Source organism: Idiotropiscis lumnitzeri, chromosome 16 (assembly GCF_059441095.1).
Source record: "Idiotropiscis lumnitzeri isolate Australia: NSW breed Sydney's pygmy pipehorse chromosome 16, RoL_Ilum_1.0, whole genome shotgun sequence".
In the NCBI taxonomy this organism is placed as follows: Eukaryota; Metazoa; Chordata; class Actinopteri; order Syngnathiformes; family Syngnathidae; genus Idiotropiscis; species Idiotropiscis lumnitzeri.
The window spans coordinates 10,192,121-10,213,531 of NC_142406.1; the positions used below are offsets into that span (position 1 = coordinate 10,192,121).

The window sequence follows — 21,411 nt, forward strand, 5'->3', positions numbered from 1 at the left end:
AACGTTAACTCTAGATTAATTTAAAAAATTAACGCAATTAAATATTTTAACTCAGTTTTATTTACTTTACTTCTTGGACAGCCTTGGATTTAAAATACACTTATATCTGTTACAAGCTTCACAAAAAATAGTTGAATGGTGTGATTAATCGCGATTAATTACGGATTTTCTTGCGATGAATTGGTTACAAAATGTAATCGCTTGACAGCACTAATAATAATACTACTAAACTATGTAAGTGAGGAGGATTCGTTTAATTGCATCAGTTCAAGATCAGAAAGTTTTATACTTTGAGTGCCAGCTCATTCAAATTACATCCCGATACAAAAGCTGCAGTATATACAAAATTCTGCCTTCAGAAATATAATTATGCTCACTTTATTACATCACCGTGTGAGAAGTTTTCGTCTCTGTGAGTGTAGTTTGCGGTGCTGTACCATACAGTGTAATTCTTTGGGGTGACTTAGCACATGTTCCTTCTCTTCTCACGGGTGCCGTCATATTAATTTCCGTTTTAATGCAATTAGTTAGACTGAAGAACATGGCAAATCACACAATGTTTGTCATTGTTTTTCAATAAGTCGTGTGCATTAAAGAAAGGATGAAAATACAAATAGCGAATTTAAAACTGACGTTGACTCATATATTACACCAATCAGTTGATTATTTCAAATAAAATAGCAGAGGCATTCAAATGACAGAATTTCTGTCCATCTGCTCAGGTGTTATTAACTAAACCCAAATGAGCAAAGATTCAAAATGCGTTAAAAGGATTCAATCAAATTATATCCGATGGCGTGCATTTCAAAGGTGACCTTCTTGAGCTCATGTTGCTTCAACATGACAATTACTGAAACTGTCAACTTGTAAACACAGGCCTCCATTTCAACTGCTCTCCATGCAGGTGGCGGCCCGTCCAACAAACACTACTCTGGAATTTGACATTGTCAACAAAATAAGGGAGCCCTTTCCTCATCCGATACATCAAGGTGTGGAGGAAATTCCTTTTCATTTGTTCTGGCAAGTTGTCCGCAAATGCTGTCCCTGAACGCATCATCTTTAAAGATTAACAATAATGACGGTTCTTGATTGGTCCAGAATGGACAAATTGTATTGCGTCAATATTATGAACTAAAAAGTAATAATGGTATTTTCTTAGGCAAGCAGTAAATCAATTACAGATACAGGAAGTAATTCTTCAGGAAGTTGGGAAATTCCATCCATATTCCTTGAATTCCAGGTAGACGATTATCTGATAGTGGCTACTGTTTTGTGACTCAGCTTTTTTCGCCGATAAAATTTGACTCACTGTGATTGTCATTTAGCATTATATTAATGTTTCCCTGACCTACATTTACTTGATTACCTTTCCCTCACTAACTTTCGGGATAAATTACACGTCAGAGTGGATTTAGTAAATTATTTGAGTATTTTCATTTCGGGGAATAGATGCTTCATAAATTGACTTGATGCATATTACTGGTTTTCTGAGAAAGACATTTTTTGACTCCTAAATTTGATTATTCATATTAACTAAATGTACTTTTTGGCGTCTATATCCGTCAATGGTAGTGAATGAGTTAATGCACTTTTTAACGTGACATTCGTTGAGGTTTAACTTGAAAGGTTAAAACAACCGCTAATGACCTCTGACCCCAGACACACTTGGTTTTTTTGTCCATTTAAAGGCAGGTTAACAATCGATGCATCGAGTTTACTCGTAAACTGTCAACAGAGTTGGCGTGCAAGCAGCTTCCGTTGATGAAGGAGAACGCCAGCATGGAACTGAGTGTGCGGCGCTCTGCATGGCTGGATGTCTTTTGCTTCAGTTCAATGTTGGGTTGACGCACTGAAGGAACGTAACAGGGCAAAATCTTTGTCCTCTCTGTCTGGATCTGCGTCAAAGTGACTTTTTTTTGTGTTTGAGGATCGTGGCGAAAAAAGCTCGTTTTATTTTTATTTTTTCAGTTTTGCATGACAAAACAGCATTATGTCCCAATACACTATCAGCACATTTGCCTTTGTCCAATAAATAATTTTTGCTTCCCACACTTTATACTGTCAGGTCAATCCACCACATGCATAATTGTTCTTTAATTCAATATCTGTTCATTCACCAGCCCTCTCAGAAGTTGTAAACAAAATAAATGGTGGCACAGGAAAGGAGTCGCAATTGTGCCACTATGTAAATAATAGTAAAAAATTATATGACAGTATTTCATCAAGTTGTACTTAACCACTGCACGTGCATATCACCAGGAAACAAAAATTCAAACATTGACTTGAAACAACAACATTGAGGAAGTCTTGTATGTTTGATGTGTATTTTGGAACATGTACAATTGTTGGGATTTCTTTTTCATTCAGCGGTAACAACTTTACAACCTGATGGTTTAACTAAAACTGTTGTTTTTGTCTTACACTGAAGACATTTTTTTGGAGTGAAAAATGGACCATCCTCACTGGTCCATTCCTTCAAATTTTTATAATTCAGCCAGAAAGCTGTTAAACATCTCTGCTTTCGGAGTAAATCAAAACATACTGCATATAAACTAGAAGGCCAAATGACACACAGGTTTTATATATTATAAAAAGTGACCAGGTGAGGCATTTTTAGATTTCTCTCACAAACTGGATTTTATTATCTTAATTTAATTTAAATCTTTGGAGCTCCAACCTTTGCATATTTTACAACTCCAGCTACATGTATGTTCCAAAAATAAGACGAATCAAACGCATTAGGAACAATGAAGGGAATTTACACATTTAGGCAACTTCAAAGTCCATTTTAAAATAGCAGGTGAAGTTATAGAGTAACTTAACAACTATAACATGAAGTAAAAAAAGCATATAAACCATCTGTGGCAATAAAGGAGTGATGAGCCCACCGAATCTTCTGTTGAATAAAGTGGACGAACTAGCTGAGCCAGGAAGAAAGTAGGAGGAGACAGCCAAGCATCAAGATGGGCTGTTCCTCACCTGTTGTTAAAAAAAAAAAAAAAAAAGGCTGTATCCTTGACTGACTGCTGAGCCACAGGGGACGGCCACTGTGCTCATGACAGATAAAGATGTGGACACATGCATGAGAGCAAAGTGAAAGACAGCTGAACGTCAAGGAGGAGACACAAGAGACAATAGCGAGAACCGGTGCAACTTTATTCGAGGTCCAAATAATAAAAACAGAATGGCAACTGTGCGGAGGATAACACTTCTCCTCTGCGGGTTACTGATGCTTTCCCGAGGACTGAGCCTGCCCAGCCTGGCCCGCTCTGAACACAACGGACATGAGACGGGAACAAGCGGCGGTCACGGAACGACATCCTCAAGCCCGCACACGGGCACGGGCAATGTGACGGACTCCGGTCATGATGTGACGGGAGACAGTCACGGTCAGGGCGGTGGTCACGGAGGTGGGCCCATCACTACGTTACCGATCGTGTCCTGGAAGTGGAGCCATGTCTCTGTTCCGTACTTGGTGACGCTGTGGATTCTGGTCTCCTGGATCTGCAAACTCAGTGAGTTAGTTTGATTAAAAGTTGTTTGTGTGATAAAAGAAGAAGGTGTGGTGAAAGGCAAGATATTCCCCATTCATGGCGTTATTTAAAAGTGATGTTGGTGTGTTGTTGCAACTAGAATGATTCCTGATGAATGTGTTGCTAATTGTGCCTAAAAAAATAAAAATAAAAATAAAATAAACAGATTCATCCGGAATAAAATGTACATGTAAAAAAAAAAAAGTAAGCGTAAGAAAATTGACAATTAAAATTTTGCCACCTCTCAATTTCACATATAAATAAAAAAAAAAAATAATCATTGAATAGTTCTGCTATCAATGTTGTCGTTCACAATGCCAAATCCAACTGCGAGCTGTTGTAATATTTTGACCCCCTTGTCAGGTAACCAAAATATTAGCCCCATTGTAAACTGCAACAATTCAATGTAATATGTTATAAGCCTTCTCATATCTTGTGATCAGTCATTATTTTCATTTTGTATACACAACATCGCGGAAAGCAATGTGGACACTGTAAATGATCGGGCGTGTGTCCATGTTTGTGGATGCTTCCTAATATATAAATAAGGGGGGTTGTGGTCTTCCTTTCTGACTATGATGACAGATTTGCGGAGGTCAATTAAGGCAATTGTTTCATTTGTGTATGTAAAAAGATCAAATGGTCCAGCATGGAATTGTCACAGGTTGCAACAAGATGGCATCACTGATAGATGGTTTGTCAAAAGATTGAGGACAAGGCGGGCACTTTTATTCCCCCCCCCATGCAAATATATTGTAGCATTAGTGTGAGTAAAAAATGTGGAAATAAGGAAAAAAAAGTGCAGGTTTATTACAGTTTAACGAGTATGTATCAGTCTTGATTTGGCTTCCTTATCTCCCCCCACCCTCACAAAAAAAATAAAATAAAAAATCAGCTGTATACTACAAAACGTGCACACCCTCACTGTTGACTTTAACTCACTCATCCTCACGAGCTGAAATCCGGACAATGACAGCAATTTTCCCAGATCTTGTTTCCTGCTCAGGGTTTTACAATGCTTGCTTTCTTTGGATCTTCACATTGCATTCAAGTCATGTGAGGTTGTTGTTATAAAGGCAAGTTTGAATTTACTATATTGCTAATTACTTATAAGAGTTAAAAGAGAACATTTCTCTGAAGGAATGCACAATAATATTCTTTTCCGTCACCCGCGTCATTGATTATTTTGTTTTGAGCAGCCATCAAGCCTTTGTTCTCGCAGGTAAAAATCTCTCTTGTAGCGCTCCATCACGACTGCCAACTGATTCCCATTTTCTTTTGCTTATTTGTGTTTCCCAAGACTTAAAAGCGTTATCTAAATTAGCGATCACGTTTACAACCCGCTGGTATTTCAGTGTCTCATTAATGCCAACTTGAACTGCAATTCCCAGCACACTTCACCTTAACTAAATATAACACGGTAACCCAAAACTGGTACGCTACTGTGACACAGTCAAATCACCGTTATCTGATTTTACAACGTGCATGCAAGCTCCAATTTCCCTAAGCCAGGGGTGGGCAAACGTGTTTGATTGGCGGGCCACAACGGGTTCTAAAATTTGACAGAGGGACCGGACCAGGAGCAGATGGATGGAGTGTTTTGGTGACCTCACCTCATCGGAGAAAAAAAGAAATACATTTAATTTTAAATGAAAGTGGGAAAAATAGCATTACAACAATATATATGTCTTTGAAAAACCATTTAGAAAATAAAACATTTACAAGGTTTATTATTTGAATTTTTTTTCAAATTCGGCCGGATTAAAACGTTGTGGCCCCCGGGCCGTAGTTTGCCCACGCCTGCCCTAAGCTGTCTGGAGAGCGGTCGGCGATTTAAAATGATTGATATGATCTAGTTAGCCGGCCATTATTCTGGAGGATATATGAGTTCATTAGTAGATAAGTTGAGTGTGCAGCCATTAGAAAACAGCACGCACTTCATGAGAGTCAAGCAGCACGAATATATTTCTATTTAGTATACGGGTCTTGACTGGAGTTCCACACCTGCTTGAGAGATCACGTGTCAAATGATCAAACCTTTCTAAACAAGGCTTTTGTGCCTTGTCCGGCTCAAACAGGACGGAACAGTTGGCCTAATAAAACCCTCCAGTCATACGGCCACCATTTGGCAGAATCAGCGCTTTGTGAATGAATACGCCATGAACTCGTATGTTATATGTAAAGAAAAATGCAGAGGTCAGCGTATGCGGCGTTGACTCGTTTACATTTCGTCCGAACTTCTTTCCCAATGTGTCGTAAAAGAACAAAGCAGGGACATTTGTGGGGATTTTTTTTTTTTGTCATACTTTCAGCTTGTAAACGTCTTATGTAGTCAGTTTTTTTTTTCATAAGTGTGTTTATTGTGCTGTACTATACCTGCATGCGTATCATTCCAGAACCAGTGACTCTCAAAATGTCCTCCGCAGGCTCTTTCACGTGGTCTGGGGGGAAAAAAAAAATCATTGAATTAAATTTCAATTAACCACATTAAAAACATGAAATAAAAAAAAAAAAAAAATACTTGACATTACTTCTTAACTCAAAGCTTTTTTTTTCTACAATTGCTTCTGTCACCTGTTTTGCCCTAAATGCTCAAAACATTTACGAGCTATCAAATTATGAGAATTTCAAATGCATTTCACAAAACGGGCGCTCAGGTTAGATATAAAATTCTGACTTTTACCATTTTTTTTTTTTTTTAAATTGGTCTTCCAATTATTTTTCACATGGTCATCACATCACATCAAGGGAAGCCTTAAACTCAAGATTATGCAACAGCAATGTCAATCATTACTCAGCCCAAAGCTGCAAGACGAAGCAGTAGAAATGTCACCAAACACATCCAAGAGCTATTCATTGAACATCTATCAAACTGCCGGTAACACTTTACTTCTCACTTAATCCTCCACTCTGGGAAACGTTGACACACGTGTGTGTGTGTGAACACAAGTGACTTAATGAATAACCGGACACCTTTTCTGGACATCCGTTTCACTCCGTTTAATTCAACTCTCAACCTTGGTCATAGTGGAGACACCCAACATTTAAAAAGGCCGAGTCCATCCTGCGTTTTGCCCATTCTTGTCGCCTGATCGCAAAAGGAAGAGGAGGATTTACTTATAGAGATAAAAAAAAAAAAAACGACAACTCAAAGCAAGTAGAAGACAGCGTAAAGACAAAGAAGGAAGAACTTCATCTCATCAAGATAAGAAAGGGAAAACGAGTGACATCACAGGACTTTTGAGAACCTTTTCTCATCCAAATGGGACCACGTGGACAAGCGCACATTTGGCTTCTGGGGTCAATACTGTTGATTTGTTTCATCCCCGGGGTCACCGTGGCGAATGGGGGCCATGAGAATTCCAGTCCCAACGCAAGCGAGCACGGCCACGCTACCAGCATCACCGGCATACCCATCGTGTCTTTTAAGTGGCATCATGTGGAGGCCCCTTATTTGATTGCGTTGTGGGTCTTGGTTGCTTTTTTGTCAAAACTGGGTACGTAATTAAAATATTTGTTTATCTTAACATTGGTGGAAAATCAGTAATCTAAACTAGCAGACCTTTCTATTTTCCTGTTTGAGGAAACTGCACGAGGGAAGAAGCATGTTTCATTTTTATTATTATGATGCAAGAACATTCCCTTTTTTTTTTTTTTTTTTTTAAATCTGACAGTTACATTATTTGCACTCTTGACTGAAACTCCCTTATTAATATACTGACAACAGATTTTTTTTTAAATTAATTTGCTATTCAGATTTAAGCATAGCACTGAAATATTAACAAATCTGCAGGTTTGGGAGAACAAAACAATGTGATTCAACACATTTCATGTCATTTTGGTTGGGAATAATTCAAATCTTGAGCTTGGGGTGTTTGTCAGTTGCTATTGGCAATTAATTGCTATGAAGTGGAATCATCACCATCGCCCCCAAAAAAACTTTCTTAAGCATTACCTGCATTCAAGTCCTAATGAATGCAACACAAATCATCCTGACTGACATAAATCAACATTGGGGAATGTGCCTTTTATTTATTTATTTATTTTTTTACTGGTTCACTAGGCTTGATTATTAAGCCATAAAGTCAAGCAACCTTAACCAAATGTCTGTTTAGTTATGCAGACATTTCTGGGCATTTCTATCCACAGCCACAATGGTTAATGATATGCCAAGGACAAAAAGTTCAACAGTTGATCATTTGCAAATTTTGCAACCACATTAAGTTTTAGGATTTGGTTATTATGTTGTGTCGATGCGATCTGACAGCAAAAGGCGTTAAAATTAAAAAGTCAATTTGATTTGAGATTGTCACCCTTTTTCCCCAAATTTCTTTGCCAAGGTACATTTATTTATCGTACTCGCATTTATCTAATTCTCTCCAAATTATTTTCTGCTTCAACAGTAATCGAGGCCAACCATCATGTGACTAACATAATCCCAGAGAGTGCCCTGCTCATTTGTTTCGGCTTCATCCTCGGCGGCATGATCTGGGGTGCGGATAAGGTGCAGACCTTCAAGTTGACCCCGACCGTCTTCTTCTTCTACCTGCTGCCTCAAATCATCCTGGATGCGGGCTACTTCATGCCAAATAAGCTGTTCTTCAGCAACATGGGGACCATCTTGGTCTACGCTATTATTGGCACCTGCTGGAACGCTGCTAGCGTGGGGCTCTCGCTGTGGGGCTGTCACAAGGGAGGCGCCATGGGTAAGAACGGAATCGGAATTATCTTTCATGGCCAAGTCTGCTGAAAATAGGACTTGATCGAAATTCTGGGTTCTTTATACCAAGGGAAATGGTAACGGATTGTTCTCAGAAGAAGAACCAATTTCCGGTTTTGACAAAAACCCACCAAAATGGCACATAGATAAAAAACATTCACACGTTCACTCACACCCAATGACAATTTAGTGTCTTCAATTCACCTAACGCAGGGGTGGGTAAACTTTTTGATTGGCGGGCCACAATGGGTTCGACAATTTGACAGAGGGGCCGATGGATGCAGTGTTTTGGTAACCTCACCTCATTGGAGAAAAAAAATACATTTAATTTGAAATGAAAGTGAGCAACAGCATTACAAAAATATATATGCCTTTAAAAAACAATTTAGAAAATAAAACATGAACAAGGTTTATTATTTTAATTTTTTTCAAGTTCGGCGGGCCGGATTAAAACGTTTAACGGGCCGCATGTGCCCCCCGGGCCGTAGTTTGCCCACACCTGACCTAACGCGTTTGTTTTTGAAATGTGGAATGAAGACTTGGTATTCGCAGAACACGCTGGCAGTGTAGAAAGTTGACAATACATCTTGTATATGCAAACATACTGTACATATACTATATGCAGATCAAAGTTCTAGCGTTAGTCTAATGAATAACTCAAAACTGAGCGCAAGCGCTGATTAAAGTCCAACTGAAATTAAAAACATGGTTTTGTAACTGCAAAGTTACAATCTGTCTTCTGACCTTTTGCAGGTGATCTGGACATCGGCCTGCTGCAGTACCTTCTTTTCGGCAGTCTGATTGCCGCCGTGGACCCGGTAGCCGTCCTCGCTGTGTTTGAACAGGTCCATGTCAATGAGGTCCTCTTCATCCTGGTGTTTGGAGAGTCACTGCTCAACGATGGCGTGACAGTGGTTTGTATGCTTCGTTATTGCATATCAGCTGTTAAACATTTCTGAACAGAACAATAGTCCAAAATGTTGTGAAAAATGCAATTCGGACAACTTTTACATCTATTGGGCCTATCATGAACTCAATGAACCATTCCAATGTGACTTACACACCTGCCATAGCAGCCGTCAATAAAATCATAAAGAAATTCACACATCTCCACTCATAACTCTCAACCCTTAATCCGGACATTTTGAACGACACTGTACTCTCTTTTCGGGCATACATGACTTTGTAATTCCTCTTTTACTCCTGAAAGATGTGGCGTGCCACAGGGCTCAACGCTTATCCCCTTGTTCTTGCTTGGACAGATAATATGTCATCTTTTCACGCAGATAAGAGTTTCTACTCCTAAATGACTATAATTCCACGACTCTTGAAAAATGTGGTGTGCCACAAGGTTCTATGCTTATGCCCTTTTTCTTGCTTGGCGAGATAATTTGCCCCATAACCAATAATTCTCCCTCCCTACTTTAGGTGCTCTTCAATGTATTTGATTCATTTGTCTCCCTGGGAGGAGCCGAAATTGATGCAGCGGAGATAATCAAAGGAATAAGTAAGCGGTCTTCATCATATGACGTGAGGATAACATGAAATATTGGAAACTAATTTTCTCTCTTTGTCTCCAGTTTCTTTCTTTGTGGTGGCATTCGGCGGCTCCCTACTTGGCATGGTGTTCGGTTTGCTGCTCTCTCTTCTAACCCGATGCACGAAAAACATCCAGATCATTGAGGCAGGCTTCATTTTTGTGTTGGGGTACCTCTCCTACCTCACTGCTGAGATGCTCTCCCTTTCTGCTATTCTTGCGTAAGTGCTCTTTAAAGAACATCTTAAGATTTTTTTTTTTTTTTGCATCTGTTTGTAAATCTCTTGTTCTTTCTCACCAGAATTGTCTTCTGTGGCGTCAGCTGCCAAAAGTATATCAATGCAAACATGGATGAAAGATCCGTCACCACAGTCAGATATGCCATGAAGGTGCTCGCCAATGGCTCAGAAACCATCATTTTTGTTTTCCTGGGAATCTCGGCCGTCGATAAGACGTTATGGGTGTGGAACACGGGCTTTGTCCTCCTCACACTTCTCTTCATCTTTGTGTATCGTTTCATCGGTAAGATTTGAGTTGTCTTCTTAAGTGATGTTCCGAAATGTGAAGGTAATTACTATGTTATACACAACAGGTGTTTTTTTCCTAACCTGGATCATGAACAAATTCCGGCTGGTGCCCTTAGAGGTCATCGATCAGATTATTATGAGCTACGGTGGCCTGCGAGGCGCGGTTGCATATGGCCTGGCGGTGATGCTGGATGAGAACAAGATTAAAGAGAAGAATTTAATGGTCTCCACCACTCTGATTGTAGTTTATTTCACTGTCATTCTTCAGGTAACTGTTTGATGTCTCCAAAAAGGTTTTTGGTCAAATTATTTGACTTGACAGGGATGTTTTATCTTTGGGATGCAGGGAGTAACGATGAAACCTCTTGTCACGTGGCTCAAAGTAAAGAGAGCTGCGGTGTGCGACATCACACTTATCGAAAAAGTACAGAACAAGGTGAGTTTAAGAAAGAATACATTTTTAGTGCCTATGTTGAGATAAACCTTGGAGACTTAAAAATGTCTTTTGTCAGGTCTTCGATCACATGCTCGTCGCCATCGAAGATATATCCGGGCAAATTGGGCACAACTACATGAGAGACAAGTATGACGATACTTTGATTTGGATTTGACATTTTAACATTTTTTTTTTGCCTTCTGTGAAGGTGGAGTCATTTTGAGGAGAAATGGATGTCCAGAGTTCTCATGAAGCCATCCGCAATGAAGAACCGCGATTATGTCTTCAAAGTTTTCCATAAACTCAATCTCAAGGACGCTATGAGCTACGTGGCTGAGGTGGCTGACCTAAACATCATCTATATTTTGTCGTTGTATATTCACCGCATAAATGAGCAAGCATTAAAATGAATAATGACGCCGCTCGTGCAGGGTGAACGCAGAGGCTCTCTGGAGTTCATCCGCAACGAATCGGCATTTGTTGACTTCAAGAAGAAGTACGGTGAAAAATTCTCTGAGGTGATGCCAGACATCATGGCTGACATGGCAGATGATCGCGGCACAATGTCGCCCATGGGGTGAGCAGAACAATCAATTTCGGGTCTCCCGCTAAAATACTCTTACACTTGAACGTATAGGACATGAACTATTATGATTTTACCTTCATAGACGAGATCCCGTGCCGTCAGTGAGCTTGGAAATGCACGAGCAGACCATAAAAGGTGTGCGGGAAGCAGAAGACATCAACAGCCACCATTTGTTGCAGCAACACTTGTACAAAGGCAGAAAACAGGTAGAATGTAATCTTTTTTTTTTTTATGCACAAAGCACAGATCCAATTTTTGTATGGCGAATGAACTGAGTGACTAACACCCGTTGTCAAAATCGTAGCACCGGCACAGGTACAGCCGAAGTCATTTTGAGGTCAACAAAGATGAAAATGAGGTACAGGAGATCTTCCAGAGGACCATGAGAAGTCGTTTGGAGTCGTTCAAGTCGGCAAAGATGGGCGTCGCGCCGCCAAAGACGATAACCAAGCACCAAAAGAAAGACCAGCAACAAAAGGTCAAATAGGATTGTGTCACTCAGTCCTTGTTTTTACAGGCTGTACATTTGGCAACTTTTAGCAACAAATGAAGATTATTTAGACTAGCAGAAGGCCCGGATGTAAATAACTAATTTTCCGATATTGCAGACGCCATCCAGAAAATCGACAGATAAAAGTAAAAGTTACCATTCTGGGGATGAAGGTTTGTATTAGAGGATCACACAACCAAAAATGATCGTTAAATTAGTTCCTTATGGCGTTCATGACATCATTTCTTGTAGATTTTGAGTTCTCAGAGGGAGACAGCGCATCTGGGTATGAAGCATCAGGAGACTCACTCCCCATGAGGGTCACCTACAGAGTGGGAGGTAAAATGAATCCATCATCTAAATTGTTAAATCATTTCCAGACTTGTTAAAAAAAATACATTTGACTCATTCTGCAGCTGGAATTGAGAATCCAGCTTTTATGCCCGAGCTGGACTACATGGCGCCCATGCAGATCCCACCGTGGTTAGCGGAGGCCGAGCTGGATAGCAGCATGGTGGCCCCCTCGCAGAGGGCGCAAGTGAGGCTGCCGTGGACACCCAGCAACCTGCGACGCCTCGCCCCGTTACGCATCAGCACTCGTTCTATGGACTCCTTCATGCAAGCAGACGCACCTGCCACACAGGAGAGGGACGATGAGGAGTTTTCACCTCCATTAACGCCACCTCCACCACCACCGCCGCCGCCACCTTCTGACAGACACGGAGGTCACATGTAGCCTCTCCTCTTCATCTCCTTTAACTTGGCTGCCAAAGACATAGAACATTACCTCAGACTTTGCACTGTCTCCTCTAGAAATATTGTCAAGTGAATGTGTTTTTTTTTTTTCTGTGAGAATGGTTAAACTCAACCCCATTATAACCTTTGTACTCCTGACACTTGGACCCAAGTAGCTCCATCTTTACCATTTGCTAAACACGCGTGGGAGATGCATGCATGCACACTGGCATGTCATTTACCAAACATGTTGAACATTATAGTATCGGGTGCAAAATGCAACAGGGCAACTTGACCAAATTGTAAAGACATTTTTCCAGGAATGTAGTATGTACAGCTTTTTATTTATGAAGATAATCCATTCAATTAAATTAGTGAAGGCTAGTCTAGCATTATTATTTTTTTAAATCACAATTGTCTTTCAACACTCCAACCACCATCCTCTCAATGTATTTATACTTCTGGTGAATTTTTTGATTAATGGTACACTGTGAAGATTTTCTAACGTCAAATATGCACCATAGCTCAAACAAGGTTGGGGGGAAAACTGGTCAAATGTACACTAATAACAACCACATAGGTCTAATTGTTGTGTGAAATTGTTGAGGGTACCATGTCTGGAAAATGCCGCTGTACACCGAAAAGTACAATCAAGTCATTATTTAACTGTGTTTTGAAAGGTGCTATGAAAATAAAGTTGTTGTTATTATAACCAGTTACATTTTTCTACCACTAGGGGGAAGCAGAGGACACCCATTACTAGGAAACGCCTCCTTGGTACCGACTTCATAACTATCAACCACTTTTACGATTCTTGACGTTATTTACATTATCTCAGGTGCATTTGACTATGAAATAAAGAAGGTTTAAATAACTCAGGCTCATTCGCTAAACTACGAGTTTGAATCCCGATTGCAGCATTAATTTTCAACTGCGGGTGGCATTACGCCAATTTACAATGGGCGGCTATCCGTTCATGACGTCACGCCACGATTACGTCATCGCACGTACTTTAAAGAGCCTTTTGCGTCCAAAGGACTACGTGATTCCACTCTCGGACATTTACTCCATAGCCAAGCTAAAAGGGTTACAAATTCACGAATAGAGGAGTAAAGATGAAAACGAGAGGAGTTCGAAGCAAGGGCAATAAAGAAGAGCGTGGCAGAACCCAAAGAAAGTTTTAACTTCTTGTCTGACTTCATACATTTGGAGTTCAAGGCAAAAGGAGTGACCTTTTTTTTGTTGCTTCCCAGTATTGAACTGGTGAAATGCAACCATGTGGATTTGCATACATTCGGCTCCTCTGCTTGATGTTGCTGATTTTTGTGGTTCTCGGGTCCCCGATTGCGATTGAGGATGAGACAGCAAAGGGTCAAAATTCCACGAGCCAAGCAAGTTGGAATGGCAGCAGGATAGCCATTGTGTCCTTTCGGTGGGAGCATGTGGAAGGCCCTTATGTAGTTGCAGTAGGGGTGCTGTTGGCATTTTTGTCTAAATTAGGTAAGTATAAAATCCGTCAAATTGGCATTGGAATGCTCTGCTGATCTAAACCCGATCAGAAGCACTTCGGGCAGTAGGCGGGGTCATAATTCCTCATCGCTTCTGAATCGTCTCAGCTGCCTCCGTATCTGTTTGCTCGTCTTATAAGCAGTTGTTAGCAAATGAGTCATGCACTTTTTCCCCACAGAGGTGGCTATTCCAAAACTGTTTCAGCAAAGCTCCTCATACCCCAAACTAACTAATCAGCATGAGGCTGCTGCGGTGTGCCCATTTTGTCAAGTTATTAACTATAGATTAATTTTGAACTAATCCAGAAAATGCATGTGGCACATTCACATATTTTCACGTTATATTGTATCTTTGTTTTATTTGTTCGATCCTCGCAGGACTTTTTGAGTTTTGAGCTATTCAAAAGGTGTATTTGTTCATGAAAAACAGAATATCAAATTATAAATTCTGCTTTGACTGAACAGACTGCGTTCAACCGAAAATAAAAAGGTCGATGCTTTTCAAACGGAAATTTGTGTTTCCCCGCAGTGATCGAGGCTAACCATCATGTGACCTACGTAATCCCAGAGAGCGCCCTGCTCATTTGTTTCGGCTTCATCCTGGGCGTCATCATTTGGGGCTCGGACAAAGTGCATCTCTTCAAACTGACCCCTACCGTATTCTTCTTATACCTGCTTCCTCAAATCGTTCTGGATGCAGGCTATTTTATGCCAAACAAGCTGTTCTTCCGAAACATCGGAACCATTCTGGTCTATGCCGTCATTGGGACCTTGTGGAACACTGTCAGCTTGGGGTTCACCCTATGGGGCTGTCAGAAGGGAGGCGCCATGGGTAAGAGGACGTTAGTAGCTTCACATGTAGAACGAGTGAAAGGCTGCTGCTCAATTAGTTTCAAATTTGCAGCGCTGCCCACCTTTCCATTTCATTAAATTCAATTTGACCTCAATGTATTTTTCCCTGATTTTTGTTTCGCAGGCGATTTGGACATGGACTTGCTGCATTACCTTTTGTTCAGCTGTGTGATTGCTGCCGTGGACCCGGTGGCTGTTTTTTCCGTGTTTGAAGAGGTCCACGTCAACGAGGTCCTTTTCATTCTGGTGTTTGGAGAGTCACTAGTCAATGATGGCGTGACAGTGGTGAGTGCGCTCCTGTCGTTCTTCGATAGTTTACGTCTTCTCTCTGTGAATTCAACAAAACAACGTGGTGATGAGGATTGTATTTCTGAAGACTCTGTAACAAATGGTCACTTAGCATGGACACTTTCACTTGAATAGCTAACAAGAAAAGTAATTGTTTATTGGGGTTATCATATAATGAATATTATATCAACTGCTTGTCGTGTTGTGTCGTTTATTGTAGATGCTCTTCAATACAATTGAGGCATTTATTCCCCAGGGCAAACCCTACATTGATTTTTTGGATATATTCAGCGCCATAGGTAAGAAATACAAATCAGTGTCTTAAAGGGGACGTCCACCCAACCCAACCCAACCCCACCCACTAGTCGGCATTCTGATTAATAATTGCATTTGTGGATTATTAGTGAAGCAGTAAAATCCACTGGCGGCCATTTTGTCGCTTCTGTCGACTGAAAATGTTGCTCAGGGCTCAGATAACGACCAGTCGTGACTCATCTTCAGAAAACAGATGAGCTTCTGTGATTCATGATTCAGTCATTTCAGTCGACAGAAGTGACAAAATGGCCACCCCCTGAGATGGCTAAAAATGTTTTATTTTGTTGCTTAACTGGTATTACAATACGGAATATTAATCAGAAGGCCATTTTTAGACACGTGAAGCCGCGTAGAACATTTAATTGAAAAAAAAATATTTTGGGTTTGAAGGCCCCTTTAAGGTCACCCAGAAGCAAAACATGGTTGAACGTGAAACAAGGTACGCCTGTGTAAGATTTCATTTCTTGTTGTGTCCAGTTTCCTTTTTTTTGGTGGCAGTTGGTGGCTCCCTCCTCGGTCTAGTGTTTGGTTTGATGCTCTCTCTTCTGACCAGATACACAAGAAGCATCCAGATCATTGAGCCAGGTTTCATCTTTGTGGTGGGGTACCTCTCCTACCTCACCGCTGAGATGCTGTCCCTTTCTGCCATCCTTTCGTGAGCCTTCTCATCCAAACAGTTCTTTTTCATTTACGCAGTGTCATGTTTCGGATTCTCTCGCCTGCGTTTTATCCCCGCAGGACGGTCTGTTGTGGCGTGTCCTGCAAAAAGTACATCAACGCAAACATGGATGAAAGATCCGTCACCACAGTCAGATATGCCATGAAGGTGCTCGCCAATGGCTCGGAAACCATCATTTTTGTTTTCCTGGGAATGTCGGCCGTCGATAAGACGCTATGGGTGTGGAACGCGGGCTTTGTCCTCATCACACTCCTCTTCATCTTTGTTTATCGATTCATCGGTAAGATTTGAGTTGTGTCTTAAGTGATATTCCTAAATGTGAAGGTAATTACTATGTTATACGCAACAGGTGTTTTTTTCCTAACCTGGATCATGAACAAATTCCGGTTGATCCAATTGGAAGTCATCGATCAGATCATTATGAGCTACGGTGGCCTGCGAGGCGCGGTTGCTTATGGCCTGGCGGTGATGCTGGATGAGAACAAGATAAAAGAGAAGAATTTAATGGTCTCCACCACTCTGATTGTAGTTTATTTCACTGTCATTCTTCAGGTAGGTTCTGATTTGCTGAGAGGATCAAAGATCACCTGATGTGGCTCAGTAAGTGAATTTACTGGTTGCAGGGACTGACACTGAAACCTCTTGTCACTTGGCTGAAAGTTAAGAGGGCTTCAGAGGCTGAGCACACTCTTATAGAAACAGTGCAAAATAAGGTGAAGTTAAAAACAAAAAAAAAAAAATCACATTTAGTTTAAATTACAACATCCTGTCTGATTTATTTAGGTCTTCGATCACATGCTCGTCGCAATCGAAGATATAGCCGGACAATTTGGTCACAACTACATGATGGACAAGTTTGTGGAATCTATTTTCAAAATCGAAACTGCATGTGTCTGAATGGAAGCTGAGACTTTTGCTTGGTTGTGCAGGTGGAATCATTTTGAGGAGAAGTGGGTGGCGCCGATTTTGATGAAGCCGTCGGCAAGGAAGAATCAAGACTACGTCTTCAAAGTTTTTCATCGGCTGAATCTTAAGGATGCTATAAGCTATGTGACTGAGGTGGGTGCTGCACGCAATTTTCGAAAATTCACCGGAGATTTCTGGACCAGAAAATACTGCCTTGATTCAATCAAGCGTTTCTTTACGTTGGATGCAGGGTGAACGCAACGGCTCTTTGGGACTGATCCGGAATCAATCTGGCGTTATTGAACTGGAGAAAAGGTTTGCGCAAAAATCTTCGGAAGTGATGCCTGACATCATGGCTGAAATGGGAGACGGTGGCGGTGCAGTGTCCACGTTGGGGTGAGTCAAACTTTTCAGGCCACTTAAAAAAAAAAAAAAATTGGCCTTTGCTAAGATAACGCTGTTGTTATTCATGAACGTCGGAGTAGCGCTGAGCGTAAATTTGTAATATTTTACCTGAGCAGAAGAGAACCTTGGCCTTTGGTGAGCTTGGACATGCATGGGGAGTCCCTCAAAGGTGCGGAACAAACGGAAGACATCAGTCACCACCTGCTGCAACAACATTTGTACAAAGGGAGGAAACAGGTAGAATAATATTTATTAAAAAACTCAAACACAAAATATGATTAATTAATCCCACCCTCCTGTGCGTTTTCTCTGTCCCAGCATCGGCATAGATATAGTCGCAGCTATATTGAGGTCAACAAAGACAAAAAAGAGGCGCAGGAGATCTTCCAGAGGACGATGAGAAATCGTTTGGAGTCTTTTAAGTCGTCAAAGATGGGCGTTGCGCCGAAGACCGTCGCGAAGCACCCCAAGAAACTCCACGAACATAAGGTCAAGCTTGATGATGCGTTTTGTATCCACGTGGAACAAAGCAAACCGTTTAACTTTTCCTTTTGCAGATGTCAACTGGAAAACTGCACCGTTATGGTACAGAAGGTAAGAAAATGTGAAACTGAATACACCTCGGTATGACGCTCACGTTGATTTTCTAGAACCTGATATATTAGAGGAGGACAGCAGCTCCAGCAATGAAGCATCAGATGATTCACTCGCCATGAAGGTCTTCCGTCAAGCAGAAGGTAAAAATCGTGTCCTGGACATGAAAAGCACATAGCAAATAAAATCATATTTTACAGACTGTTATTTTTAAAGCAGCTGAATCAGTGCACTACCTCTGACATTTTTTTTTTCAATTTAGCTGAGTACAAGAAACCAGCATTCATGTTGGAAATGGAGTCAGCCGCCTCGACATTAACCCCACCATGGTTGTCGGGGACTGAGGCCGATAGCAACACGGCAGCCCCCTCGGAGAGGGTTCGGGAGAGATGGCCGTGTACGCCCAGCAGCATTCGCCGCCTCTCGCCGTACACAGACGCCGCCATGCAGGCCGGCGGGCCCGATGTGGAAGGCAATAGCGATGAAGAGCCGCCGCCTTCTGATTGAAAGTGATCGGCGGGACTTGACGTGAACTTTTATTGCTCGCCAGTCACTGTGGCTTGTGGTTGCCCAGAATTTCTTGCCACGACCAACTTTGCGCATTTGTGAAAGGAAAGCACTTGAGTAAATTACATCGAGTGACGTCATTCTTTCTGACTGGTTCAGTGATCTGAGTGTGTTGGCCATTTGACTTACGGAAGGGATCACACTAAATGCACTTGGACAAACGTGTGGCTTTTCCTCTTTAGACGATCTCCGTTGCAGATGTTTGTGCAGTTGTGTGGACGGTTTTCTGAAAGAAAAAGAAAAAAAAAAAAAAGGTACACCACGCAAGTGCGCACAATATAGGATAAAAATCTACACCTGCCAAAGCAGATTTATTTAGTTATTTTCAAACTTGTGGTGCACTATTAAGCAGTGCAAATCACCTTCATTTAAAAAAAACAAAACGGTTATTTTTGCGATCATTGAGCAGCATTTTTCTTCAGAGGGGAACAAATGTCGGTTTGTATTTCATATACAGTCCATACAAACATATTTCTTCACAAATAGTCCATTTCTGACATTTCTAGATGCTTTGTTACATAGTCCAATATGATTCGTTCATTTCCGGGATCCTTAAGGTAGAAATGAGACCCATCAAGCATCCTGATGATGAAATCTCCTGTTGTCATGTCTTTCCACGCTGTTGACAAAAAAATGCAATTAGAATGCATTCTAATGGACAACCGCAAATGAAGAAAAAGCCTGCATATCATAATTGCATAACTTGGGTTCAGAATGTTTAAATACCGGAAATGTCTATCTGGATAAGCATTTTGATGTTACATTAGCTTATTAGCATCAGGGAACTAACCTTGTAAATCATGAGGAATGTCATCCTTGCCATCAAAGCATGAGACGGGGCAGGAGAGGAATGGACTCGATGGCTTGTTACACCTGTAGCAAATCAAGTAAAAAATAAACTATTTTTCCATGTAGGTTTATTCTTTTGGTAATAGAGTTGTGAGCCCACTTGTAGTTCTCAACAAGATGGAGGTCCGCCTTGAGCGCAGGAAGGAACAGTTGCAGAACTCCTGGGTTGGCCAGGAGCTCAGGCGGAGTTCCTCCGATCGAAATCAGCCACTTGAGAAAGTCATCATCTGATAAGTCACTTCTCTTTGAGGCGAGGATGCGAGTCTCGGACTACGAAGATACAATGACAAGACAAAATGATCTGACATCGGGGTCAATACCACAAAACAACCGCAGAATTTCTTCTGGAATCAATATTTAGTTTATTACACTCCTTTTTTTTTACAGTATGAAAAATTTACCCCAGTAAATGAGGAAAAAGAAACAAAAGTATGTCGTTAATCTGACTGTCTCTTACATAAGGTGCAGATGCACCCGACAGGAAAATGTGAACTGGCTCAATGTTGTGAAGTTTCTTCAGAGCATCTGCAACAGCATAGCTTGTATAAGCACCAAAACTGAAACAAATCAGAAGGGTAGACAATAAGGTATAAGTATATATACTTTTAAAAGATACGAGGAAACATGCTTGTTGTTTTGTCGTCGTACCTGTGGCCAAAGAGAGCAAATGGCTTCTCTTTGAGGAATGGCAATAACAAATGAAGAACCTCATCAACAATCTGCTGCATGTTTTCAAAGAAAGGCTCTTTGGCCCGACTTTCCCGACCAGGAAGTTTTACGGCAAACACTGAAAGTAAAAGAATAACGTGATTTTTTTTAGGCATGGGTATCAAAACTATTGACTGAGGGCCAATTTGCGGCCAACATCCATTTCCCCCCCCAAAATCTGTGATGTTTTGCTTGATCACCAGGCTGTTTTGAAAATAGAGTATATATAATTAATGTATTTCCATATGTTTACCGCACAGATAGATTTGTTTTGAGACATGAATAATGACAAAGTGACCCTTGGATCCTTTGATTATCAATGAGGTCCTTGGAAGATAAAGTTTGGACAACCTGATAGGCCACAGAAAAGGGTAGGTAGGGCCATTTTGGTTTGAGAAATTTTGAGAAATAAACCACACAGAGAATTGTTATTCAAAACAATTGAGAATTTGTAAATAAAGGACACTGACAATGTTGATATTCTAGAGTTACCTTCGATAGAACAGTTAAGGACGTTCCCCCAGCGTGCATAATGTGTGGAGCCTCCACCTGCCCAAGGGAAGCAGATCAACCTGGCAACAGCGTCTGGCTTTTTCTTGAAACAATTGATCAACTTTTCCATCCTGGGTTTGCACAACTATGAAGACTCACAAGTGATTTGTGTCCGTGTTGCCTCAGCATGCAGGAAAGCGGCTGACTCCGCGGCGTAAACACAATAGAACGAATACAAAAGTAAAAGTTTTACTGCAAAGCTCCAGCTTTGACATTTCCGGGATTTATTCTTCTACGTTTGTGTTTACCGCTGTCGTTTGGACAGGCAGAGACATCTATGGCGTGGCGTGAGCATGTCATTGCGGTATAGTCTCACAGTCAGGTTGCTAAAAAGCCAGCAATACTGGGTGGGTCGATGCTCACCGAGGGTGGGAAATAGGGAGGTATAAATTCGAAGGCTATATAATTCTAAATTTGAAACACAAACGTTGGGAGGAAGTGACGTTTTTGCTACCGTTGGTATTTCCTGACAGGGTTCCCTAGGTGGCAACGGGAGCCTGAGTGTGTCAAGTCATGTTTATACACCAGATACAAAACCCGGAAACAGCCACCTCTTATTTTGTAATCGAGGCTAAATAACCTCTTTAATCATTTTAAACTGTAATTTAACGTAAAATTCTATTG

The 21,411-nt window shown here is 41.0% G+C and overlaps 3 protein-coding genes across 7 annotated transcripts; 2 read left to right on the forward strand and 1 right to left on the reverse strand.

Moving 5' to 3' along the window:
- Positions 1-3,019: 3,019 nt before the first annotated feature.
- On the forward strand, positions 3,020-13,276 carry LOC148321330 (sodium/hydrogen exchanger 3-like). 2 transcript variants are annotated; one of them, XM_088318370.1, is made up of 16 exons: positions 3,020-3,515; positions 7,937-8,239; positions 9,007-9,167; positions 9,682-9,760; positions 9,834-10,011; positions 10,092-10,312; positions 10,383-10,585; positions 10,664-10,753; positions 10,830-10,900; positions 10,962-11,091; positions 11,185-11,330; positions 11,422-11,545; positions 11,644-11,817; positions 11,948-12,002; positions 12,082-12,168; positions 12,246-13,276. In XM_088318370.1, the coding sequence occupies exons 1-16, from the start codon at positions 3,185-3,187 to the stop codon at positions 12,563-12,565; spliced, it is 2,673 nt and encodes an 890-aa protein (XP_088174496.1). In that variant the 5' UTR covers positions 3,020-3,184; the 3' UTR covers positions 12,566-13,276. The 2 variants fall into 2 exon arrangements, with proteins under 2 accessions (XP_088174496.1, XP_088174497.1); XM_088318371.1 differs by lacking the exon at positions 3,020-3,515 and adding an exon at positions 6,632-7,030.
- olah (oleoyl-ACP hydrolase) lies at positions 3,138-20,896 on the reverse strand. 3 transcript variants are annotated; one of them, XM_088318394.1, is made up of 13 exons: positions 20,728-20,896; positions 20,176-20,314; positions 19,985-20,084; positions 19,628-19,797; positions 19,469-19,551; positions 18,808-19,297; positions 17,626-18,704; positions 16,145-17,530; positions 15,078-15,252; positions 11,414-12,593; positions 8,998-9,125; positions 5,910-5,974; positions 3,138-3,504 (listed from the first exon to the last, which is right to left on the reverse strand). In XM_088318394.1, exons 1-6 carry the CDS (start codon positions 20,855-20,857, stop codon positions 19,155-19,157), a joined length of 765 nt encoding a protein of 254 aa, XP_088174520.1. In that variant the 5' UTR covers positions 20,858-20,896; the 3' UTR covers positions 3,138-3,504; positions 5,910-5,974; positions 8,998-9,125; positions 11,414-12,593; positions 15,078-15,252; positions 16,145-17,530; positions 17,626-18,704; positions 18,808-19,154. The 3 variants fall into 3 exon arrangements, with proteins under 3 accessions (XP_088174520.1, XP_088174518.1, XP_088174519.1); XM_088318392.1 differs by having other exon boundaries at positions 16,145-16,286; positions 17,626-19,297; XM_088318393.1 differs by having other exon boundaries at positions 16,145-16,895; positions 17,626-19,297.
- LOC148321332 (sodium/hydrogen exchanger 3-like) lies at positions 13,546-18,912 on the forward strand. Of its 2 annotated transcripts, none has more exons than XM_088318382.1 (16): positions 13,546-14,064; positions 14,602-14,904; positions 15,049-15,209; positions 15,433-15,511; positions 16,005-16,182; positions 16,266-16,486; positions 16,556-16,758; positions 16,830-16,919; positions 16,990-17,060; positions 17,136-17,265; positions 17,363-17,508; positions 17,634-17,754; positions 17,836-18,006; positions 18,075-18,111; positions 18,168-18,254; positions 18,374-18,912. In XM_088318382.1, exons 1-16 carry the CDS (start codon positions 13,833-13,835, stop codon positions 18,616-18,618), a joined length of 2,475 nt encoding a protein of 824 aa, XP_088174508.1. In that variant the 5' UTR covers positions 13,546-13,832; the 3' UTR covers positions 18,619-18,912. The 2 variants fall into 2 exon arrangements, with proteins under 2 accessions (XP_088174508.1, XP_088174509.1); XM_088318383.1 differs by having other exon boundaries at positions 15,469-15,511.
- Positions 20,897-21,411: the final 515 nt, after the last annotated feature.

Excerpts from the sequence above, each read along its gene's own strand:
- LOC148321330 (XM_088318370.1), top strand. The coding sequence starts at position 3,185 with ATGGCAACTGTGCGGAGGATAACACTTCTCCTCTGCGGGTTACTGATG. Across the intron at positions 11,331-11,421 it reads GGCACAATGTCGCCCATGGG|ACGAGATCCCGTGCCGTCAG; the intron begins GTGAGCAGAACA and ends TTACCTTCATAG. Across the intron at positions 12,003-12,081 it reads TTACCATTCTGGGGATGAAG|ATTTTGAGTTCTCAGAGGGA; the intron begins GTTTGTATTAGA and ends CATTTCTTGTAG.
- LOC148321332 (XM_088318382.1), top strand. The coding sequence starts at position 13,833 with ATGCAACCATGTGGATTTGCATACATTCGGCTCCTCTGCTTGATGTTG. Across the intron at positions 15,512-16,004 it reads GGATATATTCAGCGCCATAG|TTTCCTTTTTTTTGGTGGCA; the intron begins GTAAGAAATACA and ends TGTTGTGTCCAG. Across the intron at positions 17,061-17,135 it reads CACAACTACATGATGGACAA|GTGGAATCATTTTGAGGAGA; the intron begins GTTTGTGGAATC and ends TTGGTTGTGCAG.
- olah (XM_088318394.1), bottom strand. The coding sequence starts at position 20,857 with ATGGAAAAGTTGATCAATTGTTTCAAGAAAAAGCCAGACGCTGTTGCC. Across the intron at positions 20,085-20,175 it reads TTTGCTCTCTTTGGCCACAG|TTTTGGTGCTTATACAAGCT; the intron begins GTACGACGACAA and ends GATTTGTTTCAG. Across the intron at positions 19,798-19,984 it reads CGGGTGCATCTGCACCTTAT|TCCGAGACTCGCATCCTCGC; the intron begins GTAAGAGACAGT and ends GTATCTTCGTAG.